Below are 26,000 nucleotides of genomic sequence, written 5' to 3'. Positions count from 1 at the left end.
GTTTACAGGTGGTTGAAGTCCTGGTGGAGGACGTCGGGACCAGGGGCAAGATGGCGGGGTGGGAGCAGGAATGAGAGTCTGGAAGCCAGGAGTCCAGAAGCCAAGGGTCCGAGGATCAGGAAGCAAGGAGTCACAAAGCCCAAGGCAGAAAGCGTGTTGCTGTGGCAAAGAGCCAAAGGGAAATGCTGACCTTATATCCCTTTCCGGCTCTTGCCACCGGGTGCTGTGAGTTACCAGTCGGCCTCACCTGTGCGGCCATGCCTTGCCTCTAGAGAACAAACTTAGGAAAGCCCCAGTCCTGCGAAGCCCTACCGGTCACAGGGCCTGGCTCCTGCATGCACTCCTGACACTGAGGCACAATTCCTGGAATCCCCAGGTAGGGCTAGGAGAGACCTTCTGTCTGAAACCCTGGAGAGATGCTGCCAGGCAGAGACCTAGATCTAAAGAGAGAAAGCTGTGTGTCAACATTATGTAATAAATGTCTCCCACTGATTTCAATCTGACTAAAGTGTGGCTAAAGTTCTCTGGACTGGGGTCTTGTGGATGCTTGGCTGGCTGGCTGGCTGGCTGTTGAAAGTGTTTGCCACCATTCCACTATGCACCCAGGACCATAGCTGTCAACGTTTCCCTTTTTTAAAGGGAAATTTCCTTATTCCGAATAGGATTCCTCGCAAGAAAAGGGAAAAGTTGACAGCTATGCCCAGGAACCCCGAGGTCTGTCCCACAGTGACATGACATGAAGCGTCGTAAAATATCCCTGAGCCATAAAAGAGCTAACAAATTTTAGTAGAACAGGCTCCGCAGAAAAACCCAGCGGCAACTGCCTATTGTGGTAAGAATTCACAACACGAAGCATTGTAACACTGAACGTTGTAAAAGTTCAAAGGCGGCAACACCCTAAAGACAACAAAGTGAAATCTAATTTCAGTGGGTGTACAACACTTTTATTGAATAAATGTGATTATTCCTCGCACGTTTCACTGACAAGTTGTTACTTAGGAAGGGGGCCAGAGAGGGAGAGATGGTATAAACTGGCATTTTGAGAAGCTCCAGAGCCGGTTGGCAGTTATCTGGGCCCATCCCCCTCTGCTTTCAGGTCCATTTATGGCACTACAACAGCCTTGGTGCCCCTGGCTGATGACATTTGCTGACAGGGGGAGTGTGACTCTGCTTGATCACCTTGATCTCTCTGAAGGTTTTATAACCATTGACCGGGGTGCTCTTCTGTAGTGACTCTGGGCAGTGGTGGGGTTGGAGACCCTTGTATTACAGTCGTTCTGCTTCTACCTTCAGGTAACAACAACAACAGTTATTATGGCTATCAAATTCGTATGTTGTTGAGAAGATGTACAAGGCACAGAGCTGGCCCAAGACATTTTGCTGCCTGAGGCAAAGGACAAAATGGTGCCTCCCCTTCCATGTTCAGAAGGTGGCTGGTCTGAGAAATGACTCAAACATCAACACTGGCAACAGGATAGCAGCACCCCCAGCACACCTGAGGGTTGCTGGCTAGTTCAGTGGGGCCAGAGCAGCCACAGAGGCAGTACTGCTGCCACCCATCAGCAACTTCGCCCTGAGGTAGTTGCTTCCCTCTGCCCAACGGTTGTGCCAGCCCTGACAAGGCACTTTCAAATTGCTTTGCAATGTGCTGTCACAATCCTGCACTGCACCAAATGCTCATTGGCATTACAAATGCCTCTTCCACATTAGTCAGGATCGGAAAGCATTAGGTAGAGCACATTCTGTAAACAGAAGGTCTCCTGTTCCATCCCTGGCATCTCTAATTAAAAGGACCAGATGATTTGAAACACTTCTTGAACGTCTCAAGAAGCCAGAGCTGGTCTTGGGTGAGTGTTACAACACAACGTGCAAGAAAGTGATCCAAAAGCTCAGAAATTTGGCACATGCTATAGGTACATGCTACAGATCCAAGCTTGGGGCATGATACTGTTAAGTTTGAACATGCAAAATGTGGGCTGATATGGCTTTGTCACTCTAATTAAGAGATCTGATTTAAATGAGACAAATGCCTAAATAATTAATACCACAATTTAGAAGATGTCTCAATATGTTTCCTATTACAACTTTACCATAATCTTGCTCAGCAAAATGTACATGAATCTATGCAAACTTCATTGCAACTCTGTGAAACTGGTTTAGCGTAGCCTTGGCAGCCCAAGTGCTAGGAAATGTGTGGCTAGTCTTTCCCCCTGGCAAATATTCAGTTTACTGATGATGCAACTATTCTTTACCGTTGCTGTGTTGCCATGCAGTATTTCTTTTAATTAAAAGCTGACAGACAGACAGACAGACAGACAGACAGACAGACAGGGTTTTATACTTTGGAAATGATCCCAAATTCAGGGGGTGGGAAGCCTCATATTTCGCTTATTTACAAGGGCTCTTGGGTCTGTAATAGTGTACAGTGAGTCTTGAGCCCAGCTCACATCTGCAGGCAATCTCTACGGATGCAGTTTAAAAGGTGGTTTTAAAAATGTGGGCTGGGGGCTTCCTCAGTAGGAGTCTGTCAATGGGAAGATCAGTAATGTGTTCCCCTCCGCTCCCAGCTTCGTGAATTGTCTGTCTTTCATTACCGTGAATGGGGTCTACTGCCGATGGGAGTACGAGATATGATAGAAGTATGTTAATGGGTTTTTTATAGCTGCAGATGGTCCTACGAATGGGCAGGAGTCGGGGTCTGAGCTGAGTGCTTGGCAGATTTATTCACTCATTTGGGGGGGTTATAGGTCTCCTTTCTCCTCTGAGAAATGAAGTACTCCAACTGCAGCAAAATATTAGAAACAGGAGAAAGCAAAAAGTCAACAGAAAAACAACCTCTTAAATTACAAAGGAGAATTGTGTGTGCGTCTTATGGAGCGAATGCAGGCTGTGCAGCTATCCCAGAAGCCAGAACAGCAAGATCCCTGTTGCTGTTCTGCTTTCTGAGATTCAGAATATTTTTTTTCTTGTTTTCCTCCTCTAAAAACTAGGTGCGTCTTGTGGTCTGGTGTGTCTTATAGAGCGAAAAATATGGTATATAGGAGGGAGCAGTAAAACATGGAACCCCCCCCCCAAAAAAAGCTAGGACTAAACAAAAGAAATCTGTGCAACATATAATTCAAGAGAGAGCTGGGAAAGTGCAATGAAACCAGTAGAGGATGTTGTGATGCTCACCTGACCTCCTGACAGATGTGTTGCTTCTGCTTCTTGGGAAGAAGAGGTGGAGGTTCAGGGGAGGTCAGCACAGTGTATATGCACTGGCAGGAACACCAGATTAGCCCTGATAGTGTAGATGCACCACATCCACCTCAGACCTTTCCTGGTAAGCAGCAGCAATACAGCTGTTGGGAGGTCAGGTGAGCACTGCCACCCCACCAGGCTATCTGCTGCTGAATGGAACACGAGAGAGAGAGAGAGAGAGAGAGAGAGAGAGAGAGAGAGAGAATTTGACTGCCATATGCACAAAAAATTGCATATCCCACACACTCCAGGGGAAAGGCCCTTTCCAGGCATCGGGCCCACCACCTCAGAAAGCAAAAGCATGTGTGAAAGGGCTGCCCCAGATTATCTCAGAGGGCAAGCAGATGCATGGCAACCGAAAAAGGCATCAAATTAAAAACATGCCAACTTTTTGGCGCAAAGAAAATATTGGGAGCACACTAATGAGTGGTCATATTTAAGCCCTTCTGGGTCCAGGGAGCTTCACTTCCTTGACTTCCAGTAGTGTTGCCAAAGGAGGGAGGGAAACAGCCTACCTTGTTCCTGTGCTTTTAAAAGCACCTTGATTTGTAAAAATGATAGTATCACCAATTGCTAATATCTGCAGATCAAGCTGCTTCTAGAATTTCACATTTTAAAAAGCTGTTTCCCACACTGCTGACTTCGTTAATCAAGTGCACAAGTCTGAGTTTGTTTTTCAGATTAGAAACTAAAAAAGGTCACCCCAGTCCTCCTCTTCAGTTACTATGACGTTCCCCAGGTGCAGATCTCTTTCATCCACAGCTGTCAACTTTCAGATTTGAAAATAAGGGATCAGCGGCCTCACCTGTCCCCGGGGCCAGTCTACGGGATATCTAACAATCCCGGATAGCAGCGGGAAACGGCGCTGGAATAAGGGAATTTCCCACTAAAAAAGGGAAGGTTGACAGCTATGGTTTCATCGCTTGCATTTATTTTGAATACCTAGATAATTGTTTTGCTAGAAGAGAGAGAGAAACACGCTGATAAGATGTTGGTTTCCCAACAAAAGAGTTTCCCATAAGCGACATCTTCCTGTTCCCCTCAAACATGGTGTGGAAACCCATTCTGTGAGTCACCTGGCAGATGCCTTGGCATCAGAGAATACTCATAAATCACACCTTAAGTAATGACAGATTAAGGAACGATCTCGACAGTATGGCAGAGATTCGTGACCAGCTGTCCTGACTCTTTAAATCTGAGAAGAAAGCAGTTGAGTGGGGAGAAAAAAGTGAGCTCAGGTTATGGCAAAAAAGCTCTGGGGCTGAACGATGGGGGTGGAGATGCTCCTTTGGGTCAGCAGCAACACTTTGAATTGTGTTCAGAAATGTTCTGGGAGCCACGGTAGATCTTTTAGGTCAGGGGTTGGCAAACTACGGCCCCCGGGCCGGAGCAGGTCCACCAGGGCTCTAAATCCGGCCCGCCCGGCCATTTAAGAACCTGCCATGAAGCCGAGACTCCTGACAATGACGACGGGCGGAAGAGACGGAGTGGCGGCAGCTCTGCCAATCAAACGCCGCGCCTGGTTTACCTCAGCGCGGGGACGTCTCTGCCGATCAAACACCGTGCTGTGCTGAGGTAAACCGGGCGCGGCGTTTGATTGGCAGAGACGTCCCCGCACCACGCTGAGATAAACCAAGCACGGTGTTTGATTGGTGGAGCCGCCGCCACTCTGCCTCTTCCTCCGGCCACCCCTGCCACCCCCGCCCTGGTGCTCCTGTGGCTGCTGCTGCTCTGCGTCCCCATGAGGGGGGTAGCAGTGGTGTTCCTGGAGGACAGCCGGCCCAGGCTGGGGCTTAGCGGGGTCACCACCGCCGCCGGGCTCCCATTAGCGGCCAACGTGACGGTGGAGGATGATGAGGCCAGCGGCGAAGTGGCCCAGGCGGCCTTCACCTCCGGGGAGCAGGAGGATGAAGGGGCGGAAACGCTCACACGGGGTGGCAGCTGCTGGTGAGGCACCAGCTTGTCCTTGTCTCCATCTCCATGTTCCTTGGAGAGGGACACTGGGCAGTGCACACCACTCTCAACCAGCCCTCAGGCTCCCGACTTCCGAGGCGCCCAGCTCCTGTGAGCACGCCAGCCCATTCTCCAAAACTTCCTGTCGGGCCCCTGATAGTGTCTGAGGGACAGTGAACTGGCCCCCCATTTAAAACGTTTGAGGACCCCTGTTTTAGGTGTTATAATAAATGCATTCTATCCTTAGAACAAAGGAAGGAAGTCAATATGTGTATATGTATGTAATGACTAGATTAGAATGATGATATGGTTTTATTTGTAGATGTGTGTTTTTGTTTTTTGTGTGTGCGCTTTTTCTCTTGTGTTTTTTTTTTCTTCCCTTGTTTGCACTGTTTTATTTTGGATTCAATGTTTGTAATTTTTGTCGCAATTTTGCATTGAAAATTTAAAATAAATAAATAAATAAATGCATTCTAAACGCATTTACTAAATGCATGCATCAGGATGAAGTGCAGGTGAATTTTCATGAGGAGTTAAGGAAATAAATAGATCATGAACTATGAAGAACTGAACTTAAGATGGGGAAAATGAGAAGCTGGGAGAAAGCAACACTGAGACAGAGTCATTCATCCCTACCTGAGATTCATTGGGAGCCATCCCTCCTTTCTCCAGACCTGCCCAGCTGACCTCATCACCGGCCGCTGAGCCAGTGAGAGCTCAGAGTGCACAGTAGGTGTGGCTTAGTCAAATAGTGGGGGGCCCCACACTCATTAATACCATTTTTAAAATAATAATAATAATAATAAACCAAAGAAAAAGGAAGCGAGAGAAAGAGAGGCAATGTGTCTGCAGGAGAGATGACTGCAGACACATCTCTTAGCAATAATTAGAACCAGGAGGTTTTCTGAAGGAGAGACCGAGGACAAAGGATGAAAAGGGACGTTTAGGGGGATGATTGGACTAAGTGGACTTTTCCTACTCGCAGTCCTCTCTCTCTTCGTTATACAGTTTCTGAAGCTGCTATGGGCGCGGACTCGCTTCCCCCCAGGACCGACGCCTTTTCCCGTTATTGGCAATCTGTGGCTCCTGGATTTTTCCCTTAAGAAAGAGATTCTTGCTAAGGTAATTATTGGCAGTGGCTGGTGGGCAGGTAGGGGGAGGGGGACAAAGGCATGGTGCCCGGGGTCAGGATAACGTGGGTCATTTGCCCAGAGCTTACTTAAGCATTGTTTTGATCATTACTGTGATATTGGCTGAGCCCACAGAGGAAACCTGGGGAGAGATTAGAGACAGTCAAACCTGTCCATTTTGGTTTCTCAGTTTTCTGATATTAAGTTCAGATTTCCACATTTCTGCATTGGCATGCTATTTTTTAAAAGTCCTTGTGAAAGACCTCCCCAGCATTTTTCTGCAAAAATTTCCCAATACACACACGTTTGCAAGTGATGTAATGCATTCTTATATGTTATATCCACTAATGTATGTAATGCATCTCGATGCACACGTTCCCCAAATATGCACATTTTTGGGTCACATTATTTGATTGGGAAACCACATTGCAAAACTGAGAGAGGTGCAAATTTCAAAGGATAACTGTTTCGGTTCACGTCATGGTTTCATGAAGTGTGTGTTCAGGAGTTTCATATTAACGAGTGAACAGAAGCAAATTTCTTCCCCATCTCAAGGAGGGTTGGACTAGATCAGGTCAGCAAAGTGTGTTTAGAACAAAGTTAGTGACCTTCAAACTGGGGAAAACAAAGATAATTAAGTAGAGGAAACAGAAAGAGAAGATTGCAAAACTGAGTCCTCTTACCTGTTTTATTGGTGCCTCGTGTTTCTATCCAAATTCACTATTTACTTTTAACCCAGCAAAGTTGAATTAGATATCCTTCATCTCCCAAAAGAAAAGAAAAAATTTATCTGGGGTCCCTTGATTTTTATTTTCTGTAAGAAAATTAATTAAATAAATAAAAAGTGACAGGGACCCTGGAGAGCCACTGGCAGTCAGTGTAGACAATGCTGAGGTAGATGGACCATAGCTGTCAAGCGTCCTTTATTTGGCGGGACAGTCCCTTATCCCAGCGCCATGTCCCGCTGCTGTCCCTTATTGATGATGTCCCTTAAATAAGCTACTGAAGGTATTGAGGCCCTTTGTATGTCCAGCTGTCCTTTGTCAACAACAAATTGTTGCTTTTTTGTGTTGAATATATGCTATATGGTAATTTATGGACCTAATAGGTATCTAAAGCCATTTGCACGCAACAAAATATGTATTTTATCAAAGTAATTGTTGATCCCTTATTTTGGCTGCTGGTCCCTTATTTTCAAATCTGTAAGTTGACAGCTATAAGATGGACCATTGGTGTGACTCAGTAGAAGGCAGTTTCCTATGCTCCTCTCCTAGTAGCTTCCCAGCTGACTGCTGCATGGCAGGGGCAGAGATCTTTTGCCCTCCCCAGAAGGCACCATGAGTCAGAAGGTTATTTAAAAAGCAACTTGTTTACCGAGATGCTCTCAAGTTGGTTAAGTAGTCTTTCCAAAGGCAAAGAAGTCTTCTGTTTGGAAGAAAAGGACTCCCCAGGAAGGAGAGATGGTAATCTCCACACTCGTTCTCTGGCTGCTGCTTTAGTGCCCTGCAGGCATATATATCATAGTCCAGTTTGGGTGCAATGCTAAAACATAGTTTTAGCGCTATGCACATGGTCAGCATTGCGCCTCAGGCTGGAGTGCTCCCCCTAATGGTGGGTGGGCTGGGCCCACGTCAATTTGCACGCATTTGCAAATTGCAAATTCATTTGTAAGTCTGTATAGGTGTGCACACAAAGAATACAAACAGGCAAAACTTCTCAGAAGTGCCAACCAAAAAAAAAAAAAAGGTTGATTACAGCTCAATACATTCCAGAACACTGGTTCCTTCTTTAGGAGCAATTGTAAACGTTCAAATTGTGCCTTTACAACCTGGTGTTTTGGACCACAACTCACATCAGCCACAGGCAGCACAGTCGCCAAAGTCGCACTGCAGTTCACCAGGAGACTTTGCGAGGCAAGACTTTTGGGAAGCCCTATGCAAGGTGTCTCCCCGTATTGCCGGGCAGCAGCCTGTGGGCAGCCAGCCTGATCTGGTCTTCTGAATGCCAGCAGTCATGGAGAACCTGGCAGGGCAGATGCCAGCACCCGAGACCCTCTCTAAAAGTGCTGCCATTCTTGAGGGAGAAGGCTCACCATTGGTGCTCCGTGACTCAGCAAGGAGCCAGCTGTGGCACACCCAAGCAAGCGGGATACTGGCTTGGTCCTGGAGTGGCCAACCAGACAGCTGCCAGCATCAGGGACCAGAGCAGAAGTAGCAGCCAGGAAGGGCGGGCCTGCTCCAGGGTTGTGGTCTTGTGGCAGCAGAGCTTGGGCAGCTGGGATGGGATATGTCCATTTCACAGAAGGCCAATATGCCTCATGGTAGGGCTAGCACCCCTTACTCTAGCTGCTACCTCTCCACTCCATGTTGTACATACTAGCTGCTCCCAATCTTGTTTACACATTGCACTGCAGACAAGTAGAAGTTGTTACCACATACGTACAAGAGTTTGTGTGGTTAGAGCATGGTGCTGATAATGCCAAAGTCTCAGAGATGATCCCCCTACGGGACAGCTGCCTATTCCTGCGTTGCAGGGGATCGCAGGGGATCCTCAGGGTCCCTTCCAACTCTATGGTTCTGAGGCTCAACTATAGCAACCAACTAGACGACTGTACAGCTCAAATATTTGTGCACAAGGTACATAGATTGTACCTTCATCAGTGGCGTAGCGTGGGGGTGCAGGGGGGGGCCGGCCGCACCGGGCGCAACATCTGGGGTGGGCGCTCGCACTCGCAGCTCTCTGCCCCTACCTGGCTCACTCACTCTCTCTCACTGCAGTGCTGGCTGTGCAAATCCGAGCTGCTGGGTCGCTGCCCACTGTGGAGGGGGTGGGTGCCAGGCGTGCGGTGTGGAGAGAGAGCGAGGGACTATCTGGGGGAGGGACAGTGCAGCGGCCGCCCAGCGCAGCGCTGAGCACGGGAGAGAACCACACCAGACCAGACCAGGCAGCAGCAAGAAGAAGCTGGCGGCGGCGGCAGGTTAGGGGTTAGGGGGCGCAAATTACTTGCCTTGCCCCGGGTGCTGACAACCCACGCTACGCCGCTGACCTTCATTGAACGTTGCATGTGAACAACCCTGCAGTGATTTGGGGTTAAAGGACTTCATGTTCCTAACCTCCGCAATCTTTGTAACAGTCCTCTAAGGCAGGTCAGTGTCCATAAGAAAGTAGTCTCCAAAAATTTTCAAGGCCAAGGCAAAATCTGAACTCAGAGCTTTGTGGTTCACAGAACTGCATAATTCCCAGACCCCAATCCTTTACTGATCCCTTGCTAAAATAAAAATGCCAGAAAATCTCCTTTCAGCTCACTTCTTCAGCTGTGGTTTTAACCAATTTTTAACCACACTGTGCATAGCTAAACTATGGAACTCCTTGCCACAGGAGGCAGGAATGGTCACCAACCTGCGTGGCTTTAAAAGAGGACTGGGCAAATTCATGGAGGAGGAGAGGGCTATCAGTGGCTGCTAGCCAGGATGGCTATGCTCTGCCTCCACGTCTGGAGACTGTGCTGTTTCTGAACAGCAGCCGCTGGAAACGGCAGGAGGGGAGAGTTGCTCTTGTGTTCAGAGCCTGTTTCTGGGTTTCCTGTGGGCATCTGGTTGGCCATTGTGAGAAGAGGACACCGGACTAGTTGGGCCATTGGCCTGATCCAGGAGGGACCGTCTTATACAGTGGTGCCTCGCAAGACGAAAAGAATCCGTTCTGTGATTCTCTTTGTCTAGCGGTTTTTTCGTCTTGCGAAGCAAGCCCATTGAAGGATTAGCGGATTAGCGCTATTAGCGGCTTTTAGCGGCTTTTAGCGGCTTTTAGCGGCTTATCTGCTGATCGGATCAGCTGATAAGCGGCTTAGCGGCTTAGAAAAAGAGGTGGAGGGGAAAAAACCAGCAGGAACTCGCAAGACATTGTCGTCTTGCGAAGCAAGCCCATAGGAAATTCGTTTTGCGAAGCACCTCCAAAACGGAAAACTCTTTCGTCTAGCGAGTTTTCCGTCTTGCGAGGCATTCGTCTTGCAGGGCACCACTGTATTCTTGCTTTTAAAAAAAATAAAGATGATAATGAACTTTCTAGTTAGCAAACATCTATGGAGACATCTACACCGTCTGGGCGGGAACCATGCCTTTTGTCGTGCTGAATGGATACAAGGCAGTGAAAGAGTGCCTTGTCACTCACTCGGAAGAGACTGCGGGAAGAGCGCTCTCACCTTTCTATAAGGATCTGATGGGCGAAAAAGGTAAACACCAATATTATTCTTTTCTTGGAAATTAGACTAAAGCAGATCTTTGGTGTCCTTCGGATGCCTTGAACAAACAAGAAGAAATTTGGTAAACTCCTGGCACAGAGATACTGCAGAGCTGCAACTCTTTAAATTCTTCCTGCCAACTGAGGTCCAATTTCAGTTTTTGACATCACCCCAACTCTTTCTTAGTATCCAAGAGATAGATAGATAGATAGATAGATAGATAGATAGATAGATAGATAGATGATAGATGATAGATAGAGTGGTACCTCGGGTTATATACAGTTCAGGTTACATACGCTTCAGGTTACAGACTCCGCTAACCCAGAAATAGTGCTTCAGGTTAAGAACTTTGCTTCAGGATGAGAACAGAAATTGTGCTCCGGCGGCGCAGCAGCAGCAGGAGGCCCCATTAGCTAAAGTGGTGCTTCAGGATAAGAACAGTTTCAGGTTAAGTACAGACCTCCAGAACAAATTAAGTACTTAACCCAAGGTACCAGTGTAGACAGATAGATGATAGATTAGATAGATATCTATCTATCTATCTATCTATCTATATATATCAGAAATATGGAATCCTGTTTCAGGGATATTAAAATAAACTGTTTTCTTTAACGCTTTTATGAATAGAATAGATGTTAACCTTTACAGGTTTGAGCACTATCTGTGCAGAGTATTTATTATAAACACACACATACAATGCTATTTTTCTAGAAAAAAAGAAGTGCCAGAAATCACCATGAACACTTCCCTTGTTCTCTTAGAATGGCAATGGAGAGGTGCCAGAACTGAGCTGTCATGTAGCATTACAAAGAATCTGTCATTCACATTTCTTTGTGACTGCCTAATAACTTAATTGCCACAGTCTGTACCTTCTGCAATGCATTTCCCTCTGACCTCACTGCTTCCCATCCTGCCAGTAGCTGAGGATATCACTTTGTGCATCTTACGAAGTGGACTGTGGTCTAGAAAGCTCACACTGGCCTTTGTCAACCTGGTTCTCCCCAGATGTTTTGGATGACAACTCCCACCAGCCCATCCAAGCCACCTGGAGAGCCCCAGGTTAGCAAAGACTGGCTTGTGCCATAGTTAATTTGCCAGCCTTCAAGGCGCATCTTTATCTCTTTAGCTGCAATGGATAAATGCAATTGAAAGATTCTGTCATTGCCAACATTATTGTGGAGGGCAAAAGATATTGTCGCCCATCATGTTACAGCTGCACTGCTTGACACAGAAAAAGGAAAGGATTTTCTTTTGTGTGACACAGGCATTTATCCTACAAACAACCATAACTGGAAGCAGCAGAAATACTTTGCTATGATGGCACTAAGAAGCCTTGGGGTGGGGAAGAAGCACCTGGAACACAGAATTCACAACGAAGCCCACCAACTCCTAATGGCAGTGACAAGCAAGGAAGGTAAACTCACAACCAGGCAGCTTTCAGTTTTTGATTATGATAGCCCTCTCCACACGACACATGATCTGGGGTTCCTTGTTGCAATGGACTGATCTGCAAGGCACTCAGAAGACAACTGTGCAGAAATGAAAGGGTCCAGCCCCATCCCTCTGGAATTCATCTGACGGCTGATGCACTTGCCAAAATAACTGGTTATCTTGCAAAGAGGTGGACACAGCTTCCTTGCAGTGCTTGCCCTGCACAGCAGCTGTTTCCAAGTGATTCAATAGTCTTTTCATTTGAGATGAGATAAGTCCCTGCCCAATACCTTGAGCAGGTTTGTTTTGTGGGTGTGAACTAATCTTCTGCCAGTTCTGCCGCATATGAATTCAAAGCGGAGTGTGGACAAAATGAAACAAACGAGGTTTGCTACAAGGGAGAGGGCCTTTTCAGTGTTGGCACCCCAGAGGTGTCTGCCTAGTGCCAACATGACAATCTTTTTAGGTGCCCGGTGAAGGCGTTTCCGGTTGTAAATGTTTTTTACTGCATTTAAAAAAGAAACTTTATTATTTTAAAAAAATAAATGCAAAATACAAACAACATTGAACATATTGATACAAACTAGAATATATTAGTGGGAGGGGAAGAAAAAGGAAAAGAATACCCTACATTAATTCATTGATGATGGTGTGTGATTGTGTGTACCATGCCACTAATACTTCCTGCATTCACAGGTTTAGCCTTTGACCCCCAGACCCCCATAAACCGCGCTGTGGCCAACGTCATCTGCTCTTTGCTGTTTGGGCATCGCTTCGCCAGTGAGGACGACTCTTTCAACCGATTGATAAAAGCCACCTATTTGATCGTCTTCATTCCGGCTTCTTTCAGGGGTGGGGTGAGCTTCCTTCTATTCCTGCCCTTGTCCTCTTGAAAGCTGTTTTCCGTTATGCTTCCTCAAATTAAGTGAAAACAGGGACCTTTCCGCTCAGGGACCTTGTGTTCTCGCCCCACACAATGCATGCTGCAAAACTCCACCTATTTTCTGGGTTTGGCACGACCAGCTGCTGCCTTCCTTTTTATTCTTTTGCAAGATCAATCTGCATGCTTTGCAGAAACATTGCATTCTTCTGAGAAATGGCCGGCCTCCCCTTTCCAGCACATTAAGGTTACCTCAGAGCCATTTTTTGGCTCACTCGGAATTAATTTCACGACACTCCTCCTCACCTGCATTTTCCTTTGTTGCCACAGGTATATAATGTTTTCCCATGGATTATGCGCCGCCTACAAGGGTCGCATCAACAAGCGTTTGAATACAACAACTTCCTCCATGCCCTTGTGAAGGACGAGGTCCAAAGCCACCAGGAAAGATGGAAGGAAGGTCAAGAACCAGAGGATCTCATTGACCTCTACCTGGACCAAATGGCAAAGGTAAGAACATGGCTTCTGTCCAGCTTCAGCACCATGCCTGTCCTCCTGAGGCAAAGCGGCCTTGGCCAGGGCTCAGCATGGCTGCTAAGAACAAGCCGGGCTCTGATGTTGCTTCACCCACAGCCAGCCAGCTTTAGGGCACATTTAAAGCACTATCTGAAGAAGTGTGCATGCACACGAAAGCTTATACCCAGAACAAACTTAGTTGGTCTCTAAGGTGCTACTGGACAATTTTTAAATTTTTATTTATTTATTTAAAGCACTGTGATGCTGCTTTAAGCAGCCGCAGATTCCCCCAAAGAATTCTGGGAGCTGTGGTTTGTTAAGGGTCCTGACAGTCGCTCGGAGGCCCCAATTCCCTTCACAGTACTTCAATTCCCAGAATTCGCTGGAAATTAGGGGTGGAATCCCTACTACAGTGGTACCTCGGGTTAAGAACTTAATACATTCTGGAGGTCCATTCTTAACCTAAAACTGTTCTTAACCTGAGGTACCACTTTAGATAATGGGGCCTCCTGCTGCCACCGCGCCACTGCCGCGTGATTTCTGTTCTCACCCTGAAGCAAAGTTCTTAACCCGAGGTACTATTTCTGGGTTAGTGGAGTCTGTAACCTGAAGCGTCTGTAACCCGAGGTACCACTGCACTCTGGAAATCATGCTAGCAAGGCCCATGAAGACCCTGACTGAGGTTGAATGGGCCCTAAATGTAGCATCTCCGTATTGATGAATTGCATTTAAATGCCACTCACAGAACGTCAGAAGTCCTCCGGGCAGTTTAAAACTCAGTGCCAAATGCAGTCCAGAGTCCAAAACAATTAAACTAGTTAGCAACAATAGAAAGCAGCAGAAGACAAACTATCTACAAACAGGGCTGGTCCACATGAGGGAAGATGAAGCGATTGCCTCAGGTGGGACGATCCACAGTGGCAGCAGATCCAGCCTTCAAGGGATGCCTCACTTGTAGCAACGGCTATGGGACACCCCTTGGAGGCCAGATCTGCCTTTCCCACAGCAGTACCCCCCTCGCAATACCACCTCAACAGCAGCCTCTTGGTGAATAGGAGGGTCTGCTGGTCTCCTTCCTCCCCTAGGAAGGAAATGGCAGGGGCTGCCCTCAGGGGTCTCCTGGGGTCTGCACCCACCTGGCACAAGTGGGCCCCGTTCTCCCACACAACGGCCTTTGATTCCTAGTTCAACCATCGGGTCAGATTGATTTGATTCTGCCCCCTGTGTGTCTGATGTGGATCTTCACTCCCTGTTCTTTCCTGGTGGGGAAGCCCTGCCATTTTGTGGTTCACCACAGGTGCCAAAATGTCTTTGAGCTGGCCCTGTCTACAAACCAGCCTAAGCACAGCAGCGGTAAAATCAATTTTGAAGCAGCAAAGAGAAAAAAAGTTGGCGCAAGAATTTGAAAATATCCGATAAATATAGCTTTGTGCTTACCCTTCCGAATGTTGCTGCTCGTTATTTGGAAGCCCCCCCCCCAGTTTTCTGGGGGGCAGGGATAGGCTGGGAGTGGGGTATAAGTATCTGCAGAGAAAAAGGAGTGTTTCGGGAGCCCTGGCTGCTCAGCAACTGAATCTCTGGCAACTGAATCTTTGACTCATGACCTGGCTCTGCCTCCAAGCTTGGCTGGCCAAAAAGGCCAAGGAAACTTCACAAGCAGCTCTTGTTGGATAGGGATCCACTAAGCTTTTCTGCATTCTGCCCACAGAGCAAAGATGAGCCAACGTCCACTTTCAATGAAGACAACTTGGTTCAAACTGTAGTTGACCTCTTGATTGGAGGGACCGTGAGCACCACGACTATCCTCTACTGGGGATTGCTTTACTTGTTAAAATATCCAGGTGTTCAAGGTGAGTCACTCATCATCATCATCATCTGCATCATTTTATTTGCAATCTGCCTTCCCATACTTAAAACCAGAGGTTTACATTTGATGTGAGGAAAAGGCTTCAAGAAGTACGCAGCCCAATTGGACAATTTCCACATTAATCATAACATGATCTAAAATAAAGAAGAAGAAGAAGAAGAAGAGTTTGGATTTGATATCCCGCCTTTCACTCCCTTTAAGGAGTCTCAAAGCGGCTAACAATCTCCTTTTCCCTTCCTCCCCCACAACAAACACTCTGTGAGGTGAGTGGGGCTGAGAGACTTCAGAGAAGTGTGACTGGCCCAAGGTCACCCAGCAGCTGCATGTGGAGGAGCGGGGAATCGAACCCGGTTCACCAGATTACGAGCCCACCACTCTTAACCACTACAAAGATGTACAAAAAATTAATATCAATAACAACAACAACCCCCACTGAACTCCCAGGCCCAAGGGTCTGTCCATCAGCCTCAGCTTTTGTAGCTGGAGTCAATCAGTCAGGGCTCCACCCTCCCTGGCCAGGTGTAAAAAGTCTTGCAAGGCAGGCAGCAGGTCTTCCAGGACTCACAGCCGAGGTTGAGGCCATTGCAAAGTGTGTTGCTAATGTTGATTCAAGAACCGTGTTGGCCAGTCCAGATGTAACCATGTGCAAGACTGTGCATGTGACCCAGGAACATCAGCTGGGGATGAGCATCCACAACTGTGTTGCAATGAGAATGGGAATACCCATGTCGCGTACTCAGAATGGTATAAGAGGTCATTGTTTTATGGTCCACCTTGTATATGCCAAATGCAGGGCAGAACGGAATACGGTGCCTTCTTGCCAGTGGTGGGGTGTAGCCAGTGTGGTGTAGTGGTTAAGAGTGGTAGACTTCTAATCTGGTGAACTGGGTTCGTGTCCCCGCTCCTCCACATGCAGCTGCTGGGTGACCTTGGGCTAGTCACACTTCTTGAAGTCTCTCAGTCTCACTCACCTCACAGAGTGTTTGTTGTGGGGGAGGAAGGGAAAGGAGAATGCTAGCCACTTTGAGACTCCTTAGGGTAGTGATAAGGCGAGATATCAAATCCAAACTCTTCTTCTTACATCCCTAGCCTAAGCTGCACATTGCATGAAATGTGTGATCCCATTGAACGTGTCTGGATTTGGGGTTAAAACAGCACATGTTGTAGAGCAGTAGTTCCATAAACTCTTTTTCTCTGCCCCCAACCTGACCCTGTAAAAAGCATGATTCAGAATAGCGGTTTGCACAACACAGCAACATTCAAAGCAGTAACAGTTCACTGCACATTTAGTCCAAATTCAATGAAAATCGTTTAGTTTAGTTCATTTGACAAAATTGATTAACTTGGTCCAGCACCCTTCTGTTGCCCCCTGGCCTCTTAATGCCCCCCTAGGTAACCCTGCCCACTCCCAGTGGGTGGTACCACCCACCCTGGGTCCCTCTGATGCAGAGCATGATTAAGAGCAGGACTAAGTTTTCTCCTCCTGCGTTGCTGCCATAAACAACCCCTTCCCAAGCCACTGTTTGCATTGGAATGGGACTCAGCTACTGGGGTCAGCAGCAACTTCAAGGGGGCAGGTTTTTTCCAGGACCATGGAGAGAGGAGGAGGAGGAAAATCAGATTCCCACTGGCCAGAGTTTCAATCCTGACTAGGCCCACCTGCTGCTGTTTAAAACAAAACAAGAAACACACCCAGGGACATTCAATACAATGTAAGGCCCCCATAGAGAAAGCACCCATAAGTAGAGGGTTGGTAATACTTTTATGATGCTGTTGCATTACAGTTAATATAGTTTTAAATGCTGTATTTTGCCATGGAAAGATTTTGTTTCGAACAGCAATTAAAAAAATAATTGAATGCATTCAACAAATAGACTAGCTAATAATGACTGTAGAATAACAAAATTGCAAAATTCAGTCGACTACATGTGTGAAACTCCTAAAATTACAAAGTAAGCTGACAATGTTGCAATTCCAGATTAAAGAGCAGTGAGAATTGAGTCAGACTTGCAAAGCATTTTGCAAAAATATCAAAAGAGTTGGAGGAAGGGTGTGAATCTCTTGTAACAAATGAACAGGTCTAGGCAGAACCTTGAAGATCTGGGTCTCACTTCCTGCTGAACCGCCACAGGCAGAAAGTCAACCAGTGTAGCTTCCCTGTCGATGTGTTTCCTTACCCAGAAAACTGCACCGGGGGAAATTCTGCCTGCCATGCAGCTGTGAAAGAAATAGAAGAGCTTGAGGGTAAAAAAGCAAGGTGACCACAGCATATCGGTATGGCCTGGGGCAGTATGTTCTACAGCCTTGCATTAACTTACAAGGCACATTAACAACTTAGGGTCAGGATACCCCAAGGACCACAAACTCTCTATATTGCTGCCTGATCACTGAGGTCTGTGGCAGAGTGAGTGGCCCTCCGTGGCTCACAGCTACAGCTTGCAACTATCAGGAGCTGTACGTTCAGCATTGTGGGCCCAATCCTGTGGAGCTCTCCAAAGGCTGAGATCAGAGAGGCCCCTCTCTGTTGAAGTTCGGGTGTTTTTTATTCCAACAGGCATTTCTGGTTTTAGGGTGAATTTTAACTAGTTTTGTATTTTGTAATTCAGTTTGTGGAATTCAGTTTAGTGCTAAGATGATCATACTGAGCAATGCAATGTTCTCCTCCTGCCAGGCACCTCCAGGCACATTCCAGGGGTGTGTGAATCAATATATAACTTGGTGAAATAAAGGAATCAGCCTTATGGCTGCCCATTTTCCATATGCCTCAAGTCCAAAGAGTCCAGGGCAGAAATGGGGAACCTGCGGCCCCTCCAGATGTTGCTGAACTACAATTCCTTTCAGCACCAGCCAGCAATCATGGGACTTGTAGTCCAGGACCATCTGGAGGCAGGTCCTCCATCCTTAAAAATAAAATTTTGAAAAATGAAAAATGAAAGACGGAGAGTTTCTTCACATGTGGTGGACATGTAAAAAAATGAAAAAAATGGGATATGATTTATAACGAATTGAAAAAACTGTTTAAATATACCTTCCCCCCAAAAAACAAAAGCCTTTTTGCTGGGATTGATAGGAAACGAATTAAGAAAAGCAGATCAGAGACTGTTTATGTATGCTACGACTGCTGCCAGAATCTTAGTAGCCCAAAAATGGAAAACTCGGGAAATACCAACACTAGTGGAGTGGCAGACAAAAAAGGTTGAATACCGGTATGTAGAATTAGCAAAACTGACCCACAGGATCTGTAACCAAGAGGAAACAAAGTTCAGAAATGAATGGAGTAAATTTGTCGAATATATAGGTAATAACTGTAGAAGTTTAAAGACTGTAGTAGGATTAAAATAAATTTTGTGATGTGTATAGAATGCTATTAAGAATCTGCGAAAAAAGAGAAAATTTAATATGAAAACCTGTTGAGGGGAGGAAGTCCATGCACGATAGTGTGTTTAGAAAATAAGTAGAGATATGATTGTGGAATGTTAGAGTATTTATTTTGTTTATGTTAAAGAAAACTCAATAAAAAGCATTTAAAAAATAATAATAAAATAAAATAAATCCACAAGATGGTATGAGGAAATGAAGACTAACAAGTAAGAAGAATTCTGCTGGCATCCATTAAGGGAATTATTTATCTGCAGAGAAAATCCACGAGGAAATAGACGCTGTTCTGAGACCTTCCCACGTCATCACTTATGAGGACCGGATTAAGGTGCCCTACACCAATGCTGTACTTCATGAGGTGATGCGCCATTGCAATGTGTCCATCACTGGGCCTTTCCGGAAATGCTTGGAGGACATCACTTTGCTGGGCTTCCCCCTTAAAAAGGTACAAGATGCTCCTTCCCCCCAAAGGCAGCACAGGCGGAAAGGCAGGGTATGAATAAACAGAAAATAAATATAATAATCATTGTGACCATTATTGGCACCAGTCAGGAGCTGGGATGGCTTTGGGTTCCTCCAGGCAGCCTGTTTATTTGATTACATGGAGGGCAGACAAGGCCCCGTCTTGCAAAAAGGTTTGCCCATCAGTTGCTTCACATGATTTTGAATCATGTTTCTCATTTGTTTTTATTTTGCTTATTTATTTCATAGAATTCATACGCTGTTCGATTTTTATTATTATTATTATTTTTTAAAAGCAGTACAGTTGTACCTTGGAAGTCGAACAGAAACCGATCCGGAAGTCTGTTCGACTTCCAGAACGTTCAGAAACCAAAGCACGGCTTCTGATTGGCTGCAGGAAGCTCCTGCAGCCAGTCAAAAGCCGTGGAGGCCCGGTCAGACGTTCAGCTACCAAAAATTGTTCGAAAACCGGAACACTCACTTCTGGATTTCAATTGTTCGGGAGCCAATTTGTTCAAGATCCAAGGTACAAAAAGGATAAAATAGTAATATTATCTCTAGAAAGAACTAACAAGGATGTTCTGATGGCAACAATTAATTTGCAAACTCATCCGAAGTAATTCTCTCCTTCTCCCTTTTGCGCAGGGGACCCTGGTGTTACCCAACCTTCACTCGGCGCTGTATGATCCAGAGTACTGGGAGACCCCCTGGACCTTCAACCCGGGGCACTTCCTCGACTCGTTTGGCCGGTTTGCGAGCAATAAAGCCTTCTTGCCTTTTTCGACAGGTAAAGAACCTACTCCTTCTCCTTCCCAGGATGCAGATTTAATGGTGAAATCCCATACCATGGTGGTGATGATGATGATAATTATTATATTATTAATACCCCGCCCATCTGGCTGGGTTTCTCCAGCTACTCTGGGTGGCTCCCAACAGAAAATTAAAAGCACACTAAAACTTCAAAATGAAAAATTCCTTCCAGTAGCACCTTAAAGACCAACTAAGTTAGTTCTTGGTATGAGCTTTCGTGTGCATGCACACTTCTTCAGATACCAAGTGTGCATGCACACGAAAGCTCATACCAAGAACTAACTTAGTTGGTCTTTAAGGTGCTACTGGAAGGAATTTTTTATTTTGACTATGGCAGACCAACACGGCTACCTATCTGTAACTGGCACTAAAACTTCAAACATTAAAAACTTCCCTGAACAGGAATGCCTTCAGATGTCTTGTAAAAGCCAGGTGGTTGTTTATTTCCTTGACATCTGATGGGAGGGCGAGCGCCACTACCAAGAAGGCCCTCTGCCTGGTTCTCTGTAACCGCGCAGTGAGGGAACCACCAGAAGGCCCTTGGAGGTGGACCTTAGTGTCCGGGCTGAATGTTGGGGGTGGAGATGCTCCTTCAGATATACAGGACCAAGGCCGTTTAGGGCTTTAAAGGTCAGCACCAACACTTTGAATTGTGCTCAGAAACGTACTGGCAGCCAATGTAGGCCTTTCAGGACAAGTGTTATATGGTCTCAGCGGCTTCCGAGTTAAACAGACCACCTTTGATGATAATTGGGTAACATCTAATGAGCATGACCAACACAGTAGGCAAGGGCTTGGAATTGTGTCTTTCTTTCATGGAAGCGATTCTGTCCCTTCGATTCTCCTGCAGGCCGCCGGTCCTGCGTGGGAGAACCTTTGGCAAGGATTGAGCTTTTCATCTTCTTCGCTAACCTGCTGCGTGCCTTCAAGTTCCACCTTCCAGACGCAGAAAAGGAAGTCAACATGGAAGCCATTAATGTAGGTACCTGTCAGCCGCACCCATACAGGATCCTCGCAATTCCACGCTAACCCAACCTGGCTGCAATTTCCTTCCAGGAGAGCTGGGTGGGCCAGATGGGGAGCTGCTGGAAGAGCCCGTGTCATCCATTCTCATTGCCAGCAGTGGCTCGCAAGCTTCTTAGAGCCGCCACCCTCAACCTTAGTTACCTGTTGCTCAGGTGAACTTCAGCTTGCACCAGGAGAAGCCTCCCGGAAAGAATCAATGAATGGCCATTTTCTCCCTCTCTCCAGGTGAGAGATGGAGAAGTGGCTGAGAGAGAAAACCCAGGTGGGAGCTGGGAGGAAAGGCAACCACAGGTGACAGGTGTGGCTTCCACCCAAGGCTTGCGGGTTAATTGCAGCGAACTTTCTGGAATAACAATTCTGCACCTCCCCCAATTCTTATGCTGCCATTTTATTTCTTTGTTAGGCATTCTTCTCTCTCCTGTTCATTTTTAAGTGACTAAATTAGGTTAGTTTATTCGTAGTGTTTTATACAACTCAGTAGGGATTGGTTCCTTTGCATTTACTTATTGACAGTATTAAATCTAATTGTTCCTAGTATGTCTCTTGAAATGTTATCCTGACTCTTTGGGAACCGTTTTGTGGAGATCACACTTCGTGAACCCGACGGAAGTGGGCTGAGGTTCATAAAAGCTTGTGCCATAATAAACGTGTTTATTAAGTGATGAAAGACTCTTTGTTGCTTTATCACAAATACCATGATAGCCCAGGTTTTGAACACCTGCCACGCTTAATTCCATGCTGCTTCCTGTGTCATTTTGTAGACAGCAACCTGGAATGTAAGTGTTTGCATTTCTCTGTAGCTAAACGGTTATAACCAGACCGCACCAATGACTGCAGGAGGTGCCAAATAAACCATGCAGGGCTGGGTACTGTGCATATTGACAACTCTTGTTATCCATTTAGGAGAGATACCATCTCTTACCTCCAGGATCTTCCCACCCACCCTTTCCCACTAACACGGAAGGAAAAGGAGATTGCATATACACACATACATATATATATATACAAATACATACAGGCACTCCCTGATCTCCAAGCTCGCTCTGCTTTTCCTAATTTCCCATGGTAGCATGTTGGATCAAAGCAACAAAAGGGATATAGGGAGTGATTGCCACTACAAAGAAAATCATTGCCTTTGCTTTTAGGAAAGCTGCTCTGCAATCCCAGGCAGGAAATATTTTTTTCAGATGCCTCATTCTGTTACCTGTACAGGCCTGTCAATTTCCTGTATCCAAATGGGGCAGACAAATTGAAAACGTAGACAGTTGCAAAGTCTAGTGGGCAACAGAGATGCCTGGAAGAGTTGTCTATAGCAGAGGAAAATGAGGCCATTTTCCATTTTCCTTACCGTTTTCAACACACACACACAACCGGCAAAGCATCACCATGAAAAAGCGCCACATTATAAAAGAACACAACTCACCAAAAAAGCTCGTGTGAACGGAATGCCATTTAACATTTTAATATATTATTTTCAAAAGACGTTTCACCGACGACCTCATTTATTAAAAAAAAATACAATATTTTAAAATCTCACTTAAGAAATGCTTTCCAAGGAAATCTGGAAAAAGATCAGTTTGAACTATAGAGGCATAACTCTCCCCAACTAATAATTTTAAAATTATAGCTCTTCTTAAATCCGTCACGTGCAATATCCTCCCCGCAAACAGTTTCAAACCAATGCCTTATTACAAAGGGGATTATTCTCGCTTCTCCAGCTCACATTCTCCTGAAAGAAGCTCCTTAGAATCTCCCCAAGCAGATAAACACAACTGTTTAAATAACTTAAATAAATAAATAAATAAGACGTTCTGGGCAACTGCAGCTCAGCTGCTGCAAGATCAGGCCCACCAAAAGGCTCACCTATGCGGCTAACTAAGGCAGGAAATTCCAGCCAGGATTATTGGGAGGATTTTCCTTCGTGCCTCACCAGATCCTGGCCAAGGTGGAGCTGATCGAGTGGAGGGAATCACCGAAATCAGGAGGTGGAGAGCCTGAAAAAATGAACATTGGAGTGCGGTGGAAGAGCACAGTGGGAAATTGAGAAAAAGGAATGGGAATCCAATGAGGCAGGAACAGAAGCACGGGGTTGGGCTAGATGACCCTCGGGGTCCCTTGCAACTCTATTCCATGGAGCTGGGAGAGGAATCCAGTTTAGACAGAGCTGTTATACCTCCTGAGTCCTGTCCTCTTATCGCCCTCCACGTGATACTCATTTTTTGGGGGGAGCCTTGACCGTGAAGGACTAAGCCACTAAGGGATATGATGAGAGGTTTGCTAAGGGGATGGTTTTCCCAAGCAGTTTTGAGCAAGTCTGCCCAGCAGCCAACCTGCCTTTGTGGGCTGAAGACAAATAGGTTTAGAAACGTATTTTTTTCACCCTTCGGTTAATTGTTCACAGGTGGAGACAGGCAGGCTGCTCACTCGCTGGACCTGTTCACGGTTATTGTCTCGAGGCGATACTGGTTCCATATATTATTAATTATTACTATATAAATCTGGTTTTATTTTTTGTCTTGCACATTTTAATGGAGAGCAAGATAGAAGTGCCTCAAATAAAATAATGTAAGCCATCTCCTGCATTTACACCTCGTTTGGGGCAGCCAATACAGTGGGGGGGGGGGTGGATTGTCAAGCACCTAAGACGCTGCACCCAGCTGCGAGTGGCGTCTTGCATATGTGGAAAGCATCGCTGGCTGCAATCACCATCTTTTTAAAAACTTCCTTCCTGAAAGGATGGTAGCATTTCCTGTCTGCTTCCTCCTGGCCTCCTTTCCCTTCTGTTTCCAAAGCTTACTTGGTTAACGGTTTGGTCTCCGAGAAACCGACTTCCACTATGAACACACACACATACACACACACAGGGCAAAAGTCTCACCACCACAGAATCAGAACAGATTTGAACACAGCACATGCACAGCGGTGCCTTTCCGCCAATATTTAGAGGGCATTGAACGAAGTACACCAAGCAAAGTCCATGGATCTCGACACAGTTCATACGGGGGTATTTGAAACAAACAAACAGAAGAGGAATTGGAGGTGAGATTTCCTTCCATTTGATTTTAAAGAGAGGGTGACTAAGAGGACCAGATGCGACTCTGCCTGGGGGAAAAACCCAGTTGGGCCCAACATCCGTTTGGATCGTTTCAGGTTAAAGCAAAAACAGCATTGCCCTTCCCAAGGCGCCCGCCACTTCCTCCCTTGCTGGGTGTGCCAATTCCAAATTACATTTTCATCACAGCTTTGAAGGAGACCTGCAGAATGAAAGAAAAACAAACATGCACACTGTTGGAAACAAAAACAGAAAACTGCTGTTTTGTGGACCCCCACCCCCCAAGCCTTCAAGAAAGAGTCCGAAGGAGAAATCCACACAGTCAAGATGTTTGACACGAATGGCATGGAATTCAGAGAAGCTGCGCTCTTATAAGCAAGCAGAGTGCCTAGTCCTCCTGATATGTCCAGAGAGGGCTTTCAGTACACGGATGCTAGTTAGAGAGAGATGTGCTTCTAGGGTGGGAATCTGAATCGGGTGCTAAGGGCCTTTTAAAGCAGATTTTAGCTCGTCTATGAAGCAGCACACCTGAGCTCACAGCTACCAGGGCTGCATCATTCAATAACATCCCAAACCTCTCTGGGAGGGGTAAGATGTGTGCCCACTTAGCTGACTTGATCATCCAAGTCGTGTTATATGTCTTGGAGAAGACTTACATTGTTTGTTGATACTAGATTTATAATGTTAGGAGTTGGGGAGTGCTTAATATTTATATTCCGCCCAGCCGGCTGGGTTGCTCCAGCCACTCTGGGTGGCTTCCAACACATATTAAAGCATAATAAAACACTTTTCAACACAGGGCTGCCTTCAAATGTCTTCTACAATTTGCGTAGTTATTTATCTCTGATGGGAGGGCGCCGCCACCGAGAAGGCCCTCTGCCTGCTTTCCTGTAACCTCACTTCTCTCAGTAAGGGAACCGCCAGAAGGCCCTTGGAGCTGGACCTCAGTATCTGGGCGGAACAATGGAGGTGGAGACGCTCCTTCAGGTATACTGGGCCAAGGCCGTTTGGGGCTTTAAGGGTCAGCACCTACAATTTGAATTATGCTCAGAAACGTACTGGAAGCCAATGTAGGTCTTTCAGGACTGGTGTTATGTGGTCCTGGCGCCCACTCCCAGTCACCAATCTGGCAACTGCCTTCTGGGTTAGTTGTGATTTCCGAGGCACCTTCAAAGGTAGCCCCACATGGAGTCACATCGCAGTAGTCCAAGCGGGAGACAACCGTAGCATGTACGACTCTGGAGAAACAGTGTGTGGCATTAAGGAACCACTTTTGAATATGTGTTGTGTCTAACTTGCACTCAGCTGACCCCCACAAGCATTCTGGCCTGCACGAGCGTGTTTGGGAAATTACGAAGGTTGCTCTGTAGAAATAAACTTTAAAAAGGGATATTCTAGGTCTGTATTTCTTGGCTCTGCTAAGGCTTCTCCATGGTGATTTAAAAACAAGCCAAGTAAGAACTGTGCACAGAGGAGTGGAGATTTGGCTGTCTGGCTCTGAGTATAATAACACTGACCTACCTCACAGAGTTGCTGTAAGACCAGCAAGGCTTTAAAAAGCCTCTTCGCCACCCACCCCCTTCGGATGTTATACCTGGCTACTCTCTGCCTTGCTCATCCAACTCATAAATCACAACTGCTGGCAACTTATTTAAATGGCTATTTTCAGGAGTGATTTTAAAAGCCTTTTTATTGTTCTAAGAAATCTATGCACATAGGCAACAAAAGCTGTAAGAGGAAGGGATGTTAATGCTTTTAAAGCAGGGATGAGGGATTTGTGGTTCTCCAGATGTTGCTGAATTAAAACTCCTACCGTCCCCGGCCTCTTGGCTCTGCTGTTTGCAAGGGCTGATGGGAGCTGGAGTCCCTCAACATCTGGAGGGCCACGGGTTCCCCATCTCTTCGTTTTACAAAATCAGCTTAACATGACCAAAGCAGCTCACAGACCAGCAAATTAGTACCAGGGCAGCTTGTAAATTCGGGACTCTCAAGAAGACATGCAGCAGGATCCCATTTGG

At 46.2% G+C, this 26,000-nt stretch overlaps 2 protein-coding genes and 1 long non-coding RNA gene across 8 annotated transcripts in view; 2 read left to right on the top strand and 1 right to left on the bottom strand.

Annotated features, from left to right (window-relative positions):
- LOC310707474 overlaps positions 1-26,000 on the top strand; it is a 68,535-nt gene that overhangs the window by 23,543 nt on the left and 18,992 nt on the right. The window lies entirely within an intron of this gene.
- On the top strand, positions 548-21,589 carry LOC310707299 (cytochrome P450 2J4-like). 3 transcript variants are annotated; one of them, XM_083504317.1, is made up of 10 exons: positions 548-1,847; positions 6,202-6,315; positions 10,389-10,551; positions 11,825-11,974; positions 12,688-12,848; positions 13,202-13,381; positions 15,096-15,237; positions 18,890-19,077; positions 19,740-19,881; positions 20,755-21,589. In XM_083504317.1, the coding sequence occupies exons 3-10, from the start codon at positions 10,434-10,436 to the stop codon at positions 20,931-20,933; spliced, it is 1,260 nt and encodes a 419-aa protein (XP_083360443.1). In that variant the 5' UTR covers positions 548-1,847; positions 6,202-6,315; positions 10,389-10,433; the 3' UTR covers positions 20,934-21,589. The 3 variants fall into 3 exon arrangements, with proteins under 3 accessions (XP_083360443.1, XP_083360444.1, XP_083360442.1); XM_083504318.1 differs by lacking the exon at positions 548-1,847 and adding an exon at positions 4,823-5,187; XM_083504316.1 differs by lacking the exon at positions 548-1,847 and having other exon boundaries at positions 6,007-6,315.
- CAPN10 (calpain 10) overlaps positions 22,363-26,000 on the bottom strand; it is a 29,194-nt gene continuing 25,556 nt past the window's right edge. For all 4 annotated transcript variants that reach the window (XM_083504166.1, XM_083504169.1, XM_083504167.1 and 1 more), the window contains exon 14: positions 22,363-24,184. In XM_083504166.1, coding sequence (XP_083360292.1) covers positions 24,155-24,184 — 30 coding nt within the window. In that variant the 3' untranslated portion in view covers positions 22,363-24,154. The remainder of the gene's footprint in view (positions 24,185-26,000) is intronic.

This window comes from Podarcis liolepis (genome assembly GCF_965112155.1).
Source record: "Podarcis liolepis genome assembly, chromosome: 5".
Classification (NCBI taxonomy): domain Eukaryota; kingdom Metazoa; phylum Chordata; class Lepidosauria; order Squamata; family Lacertidae; genus Podarcis; species Podarcis liolepis.
This window is presented reverse-complemented; position numbering and strand designations above follow the sequence as displayed.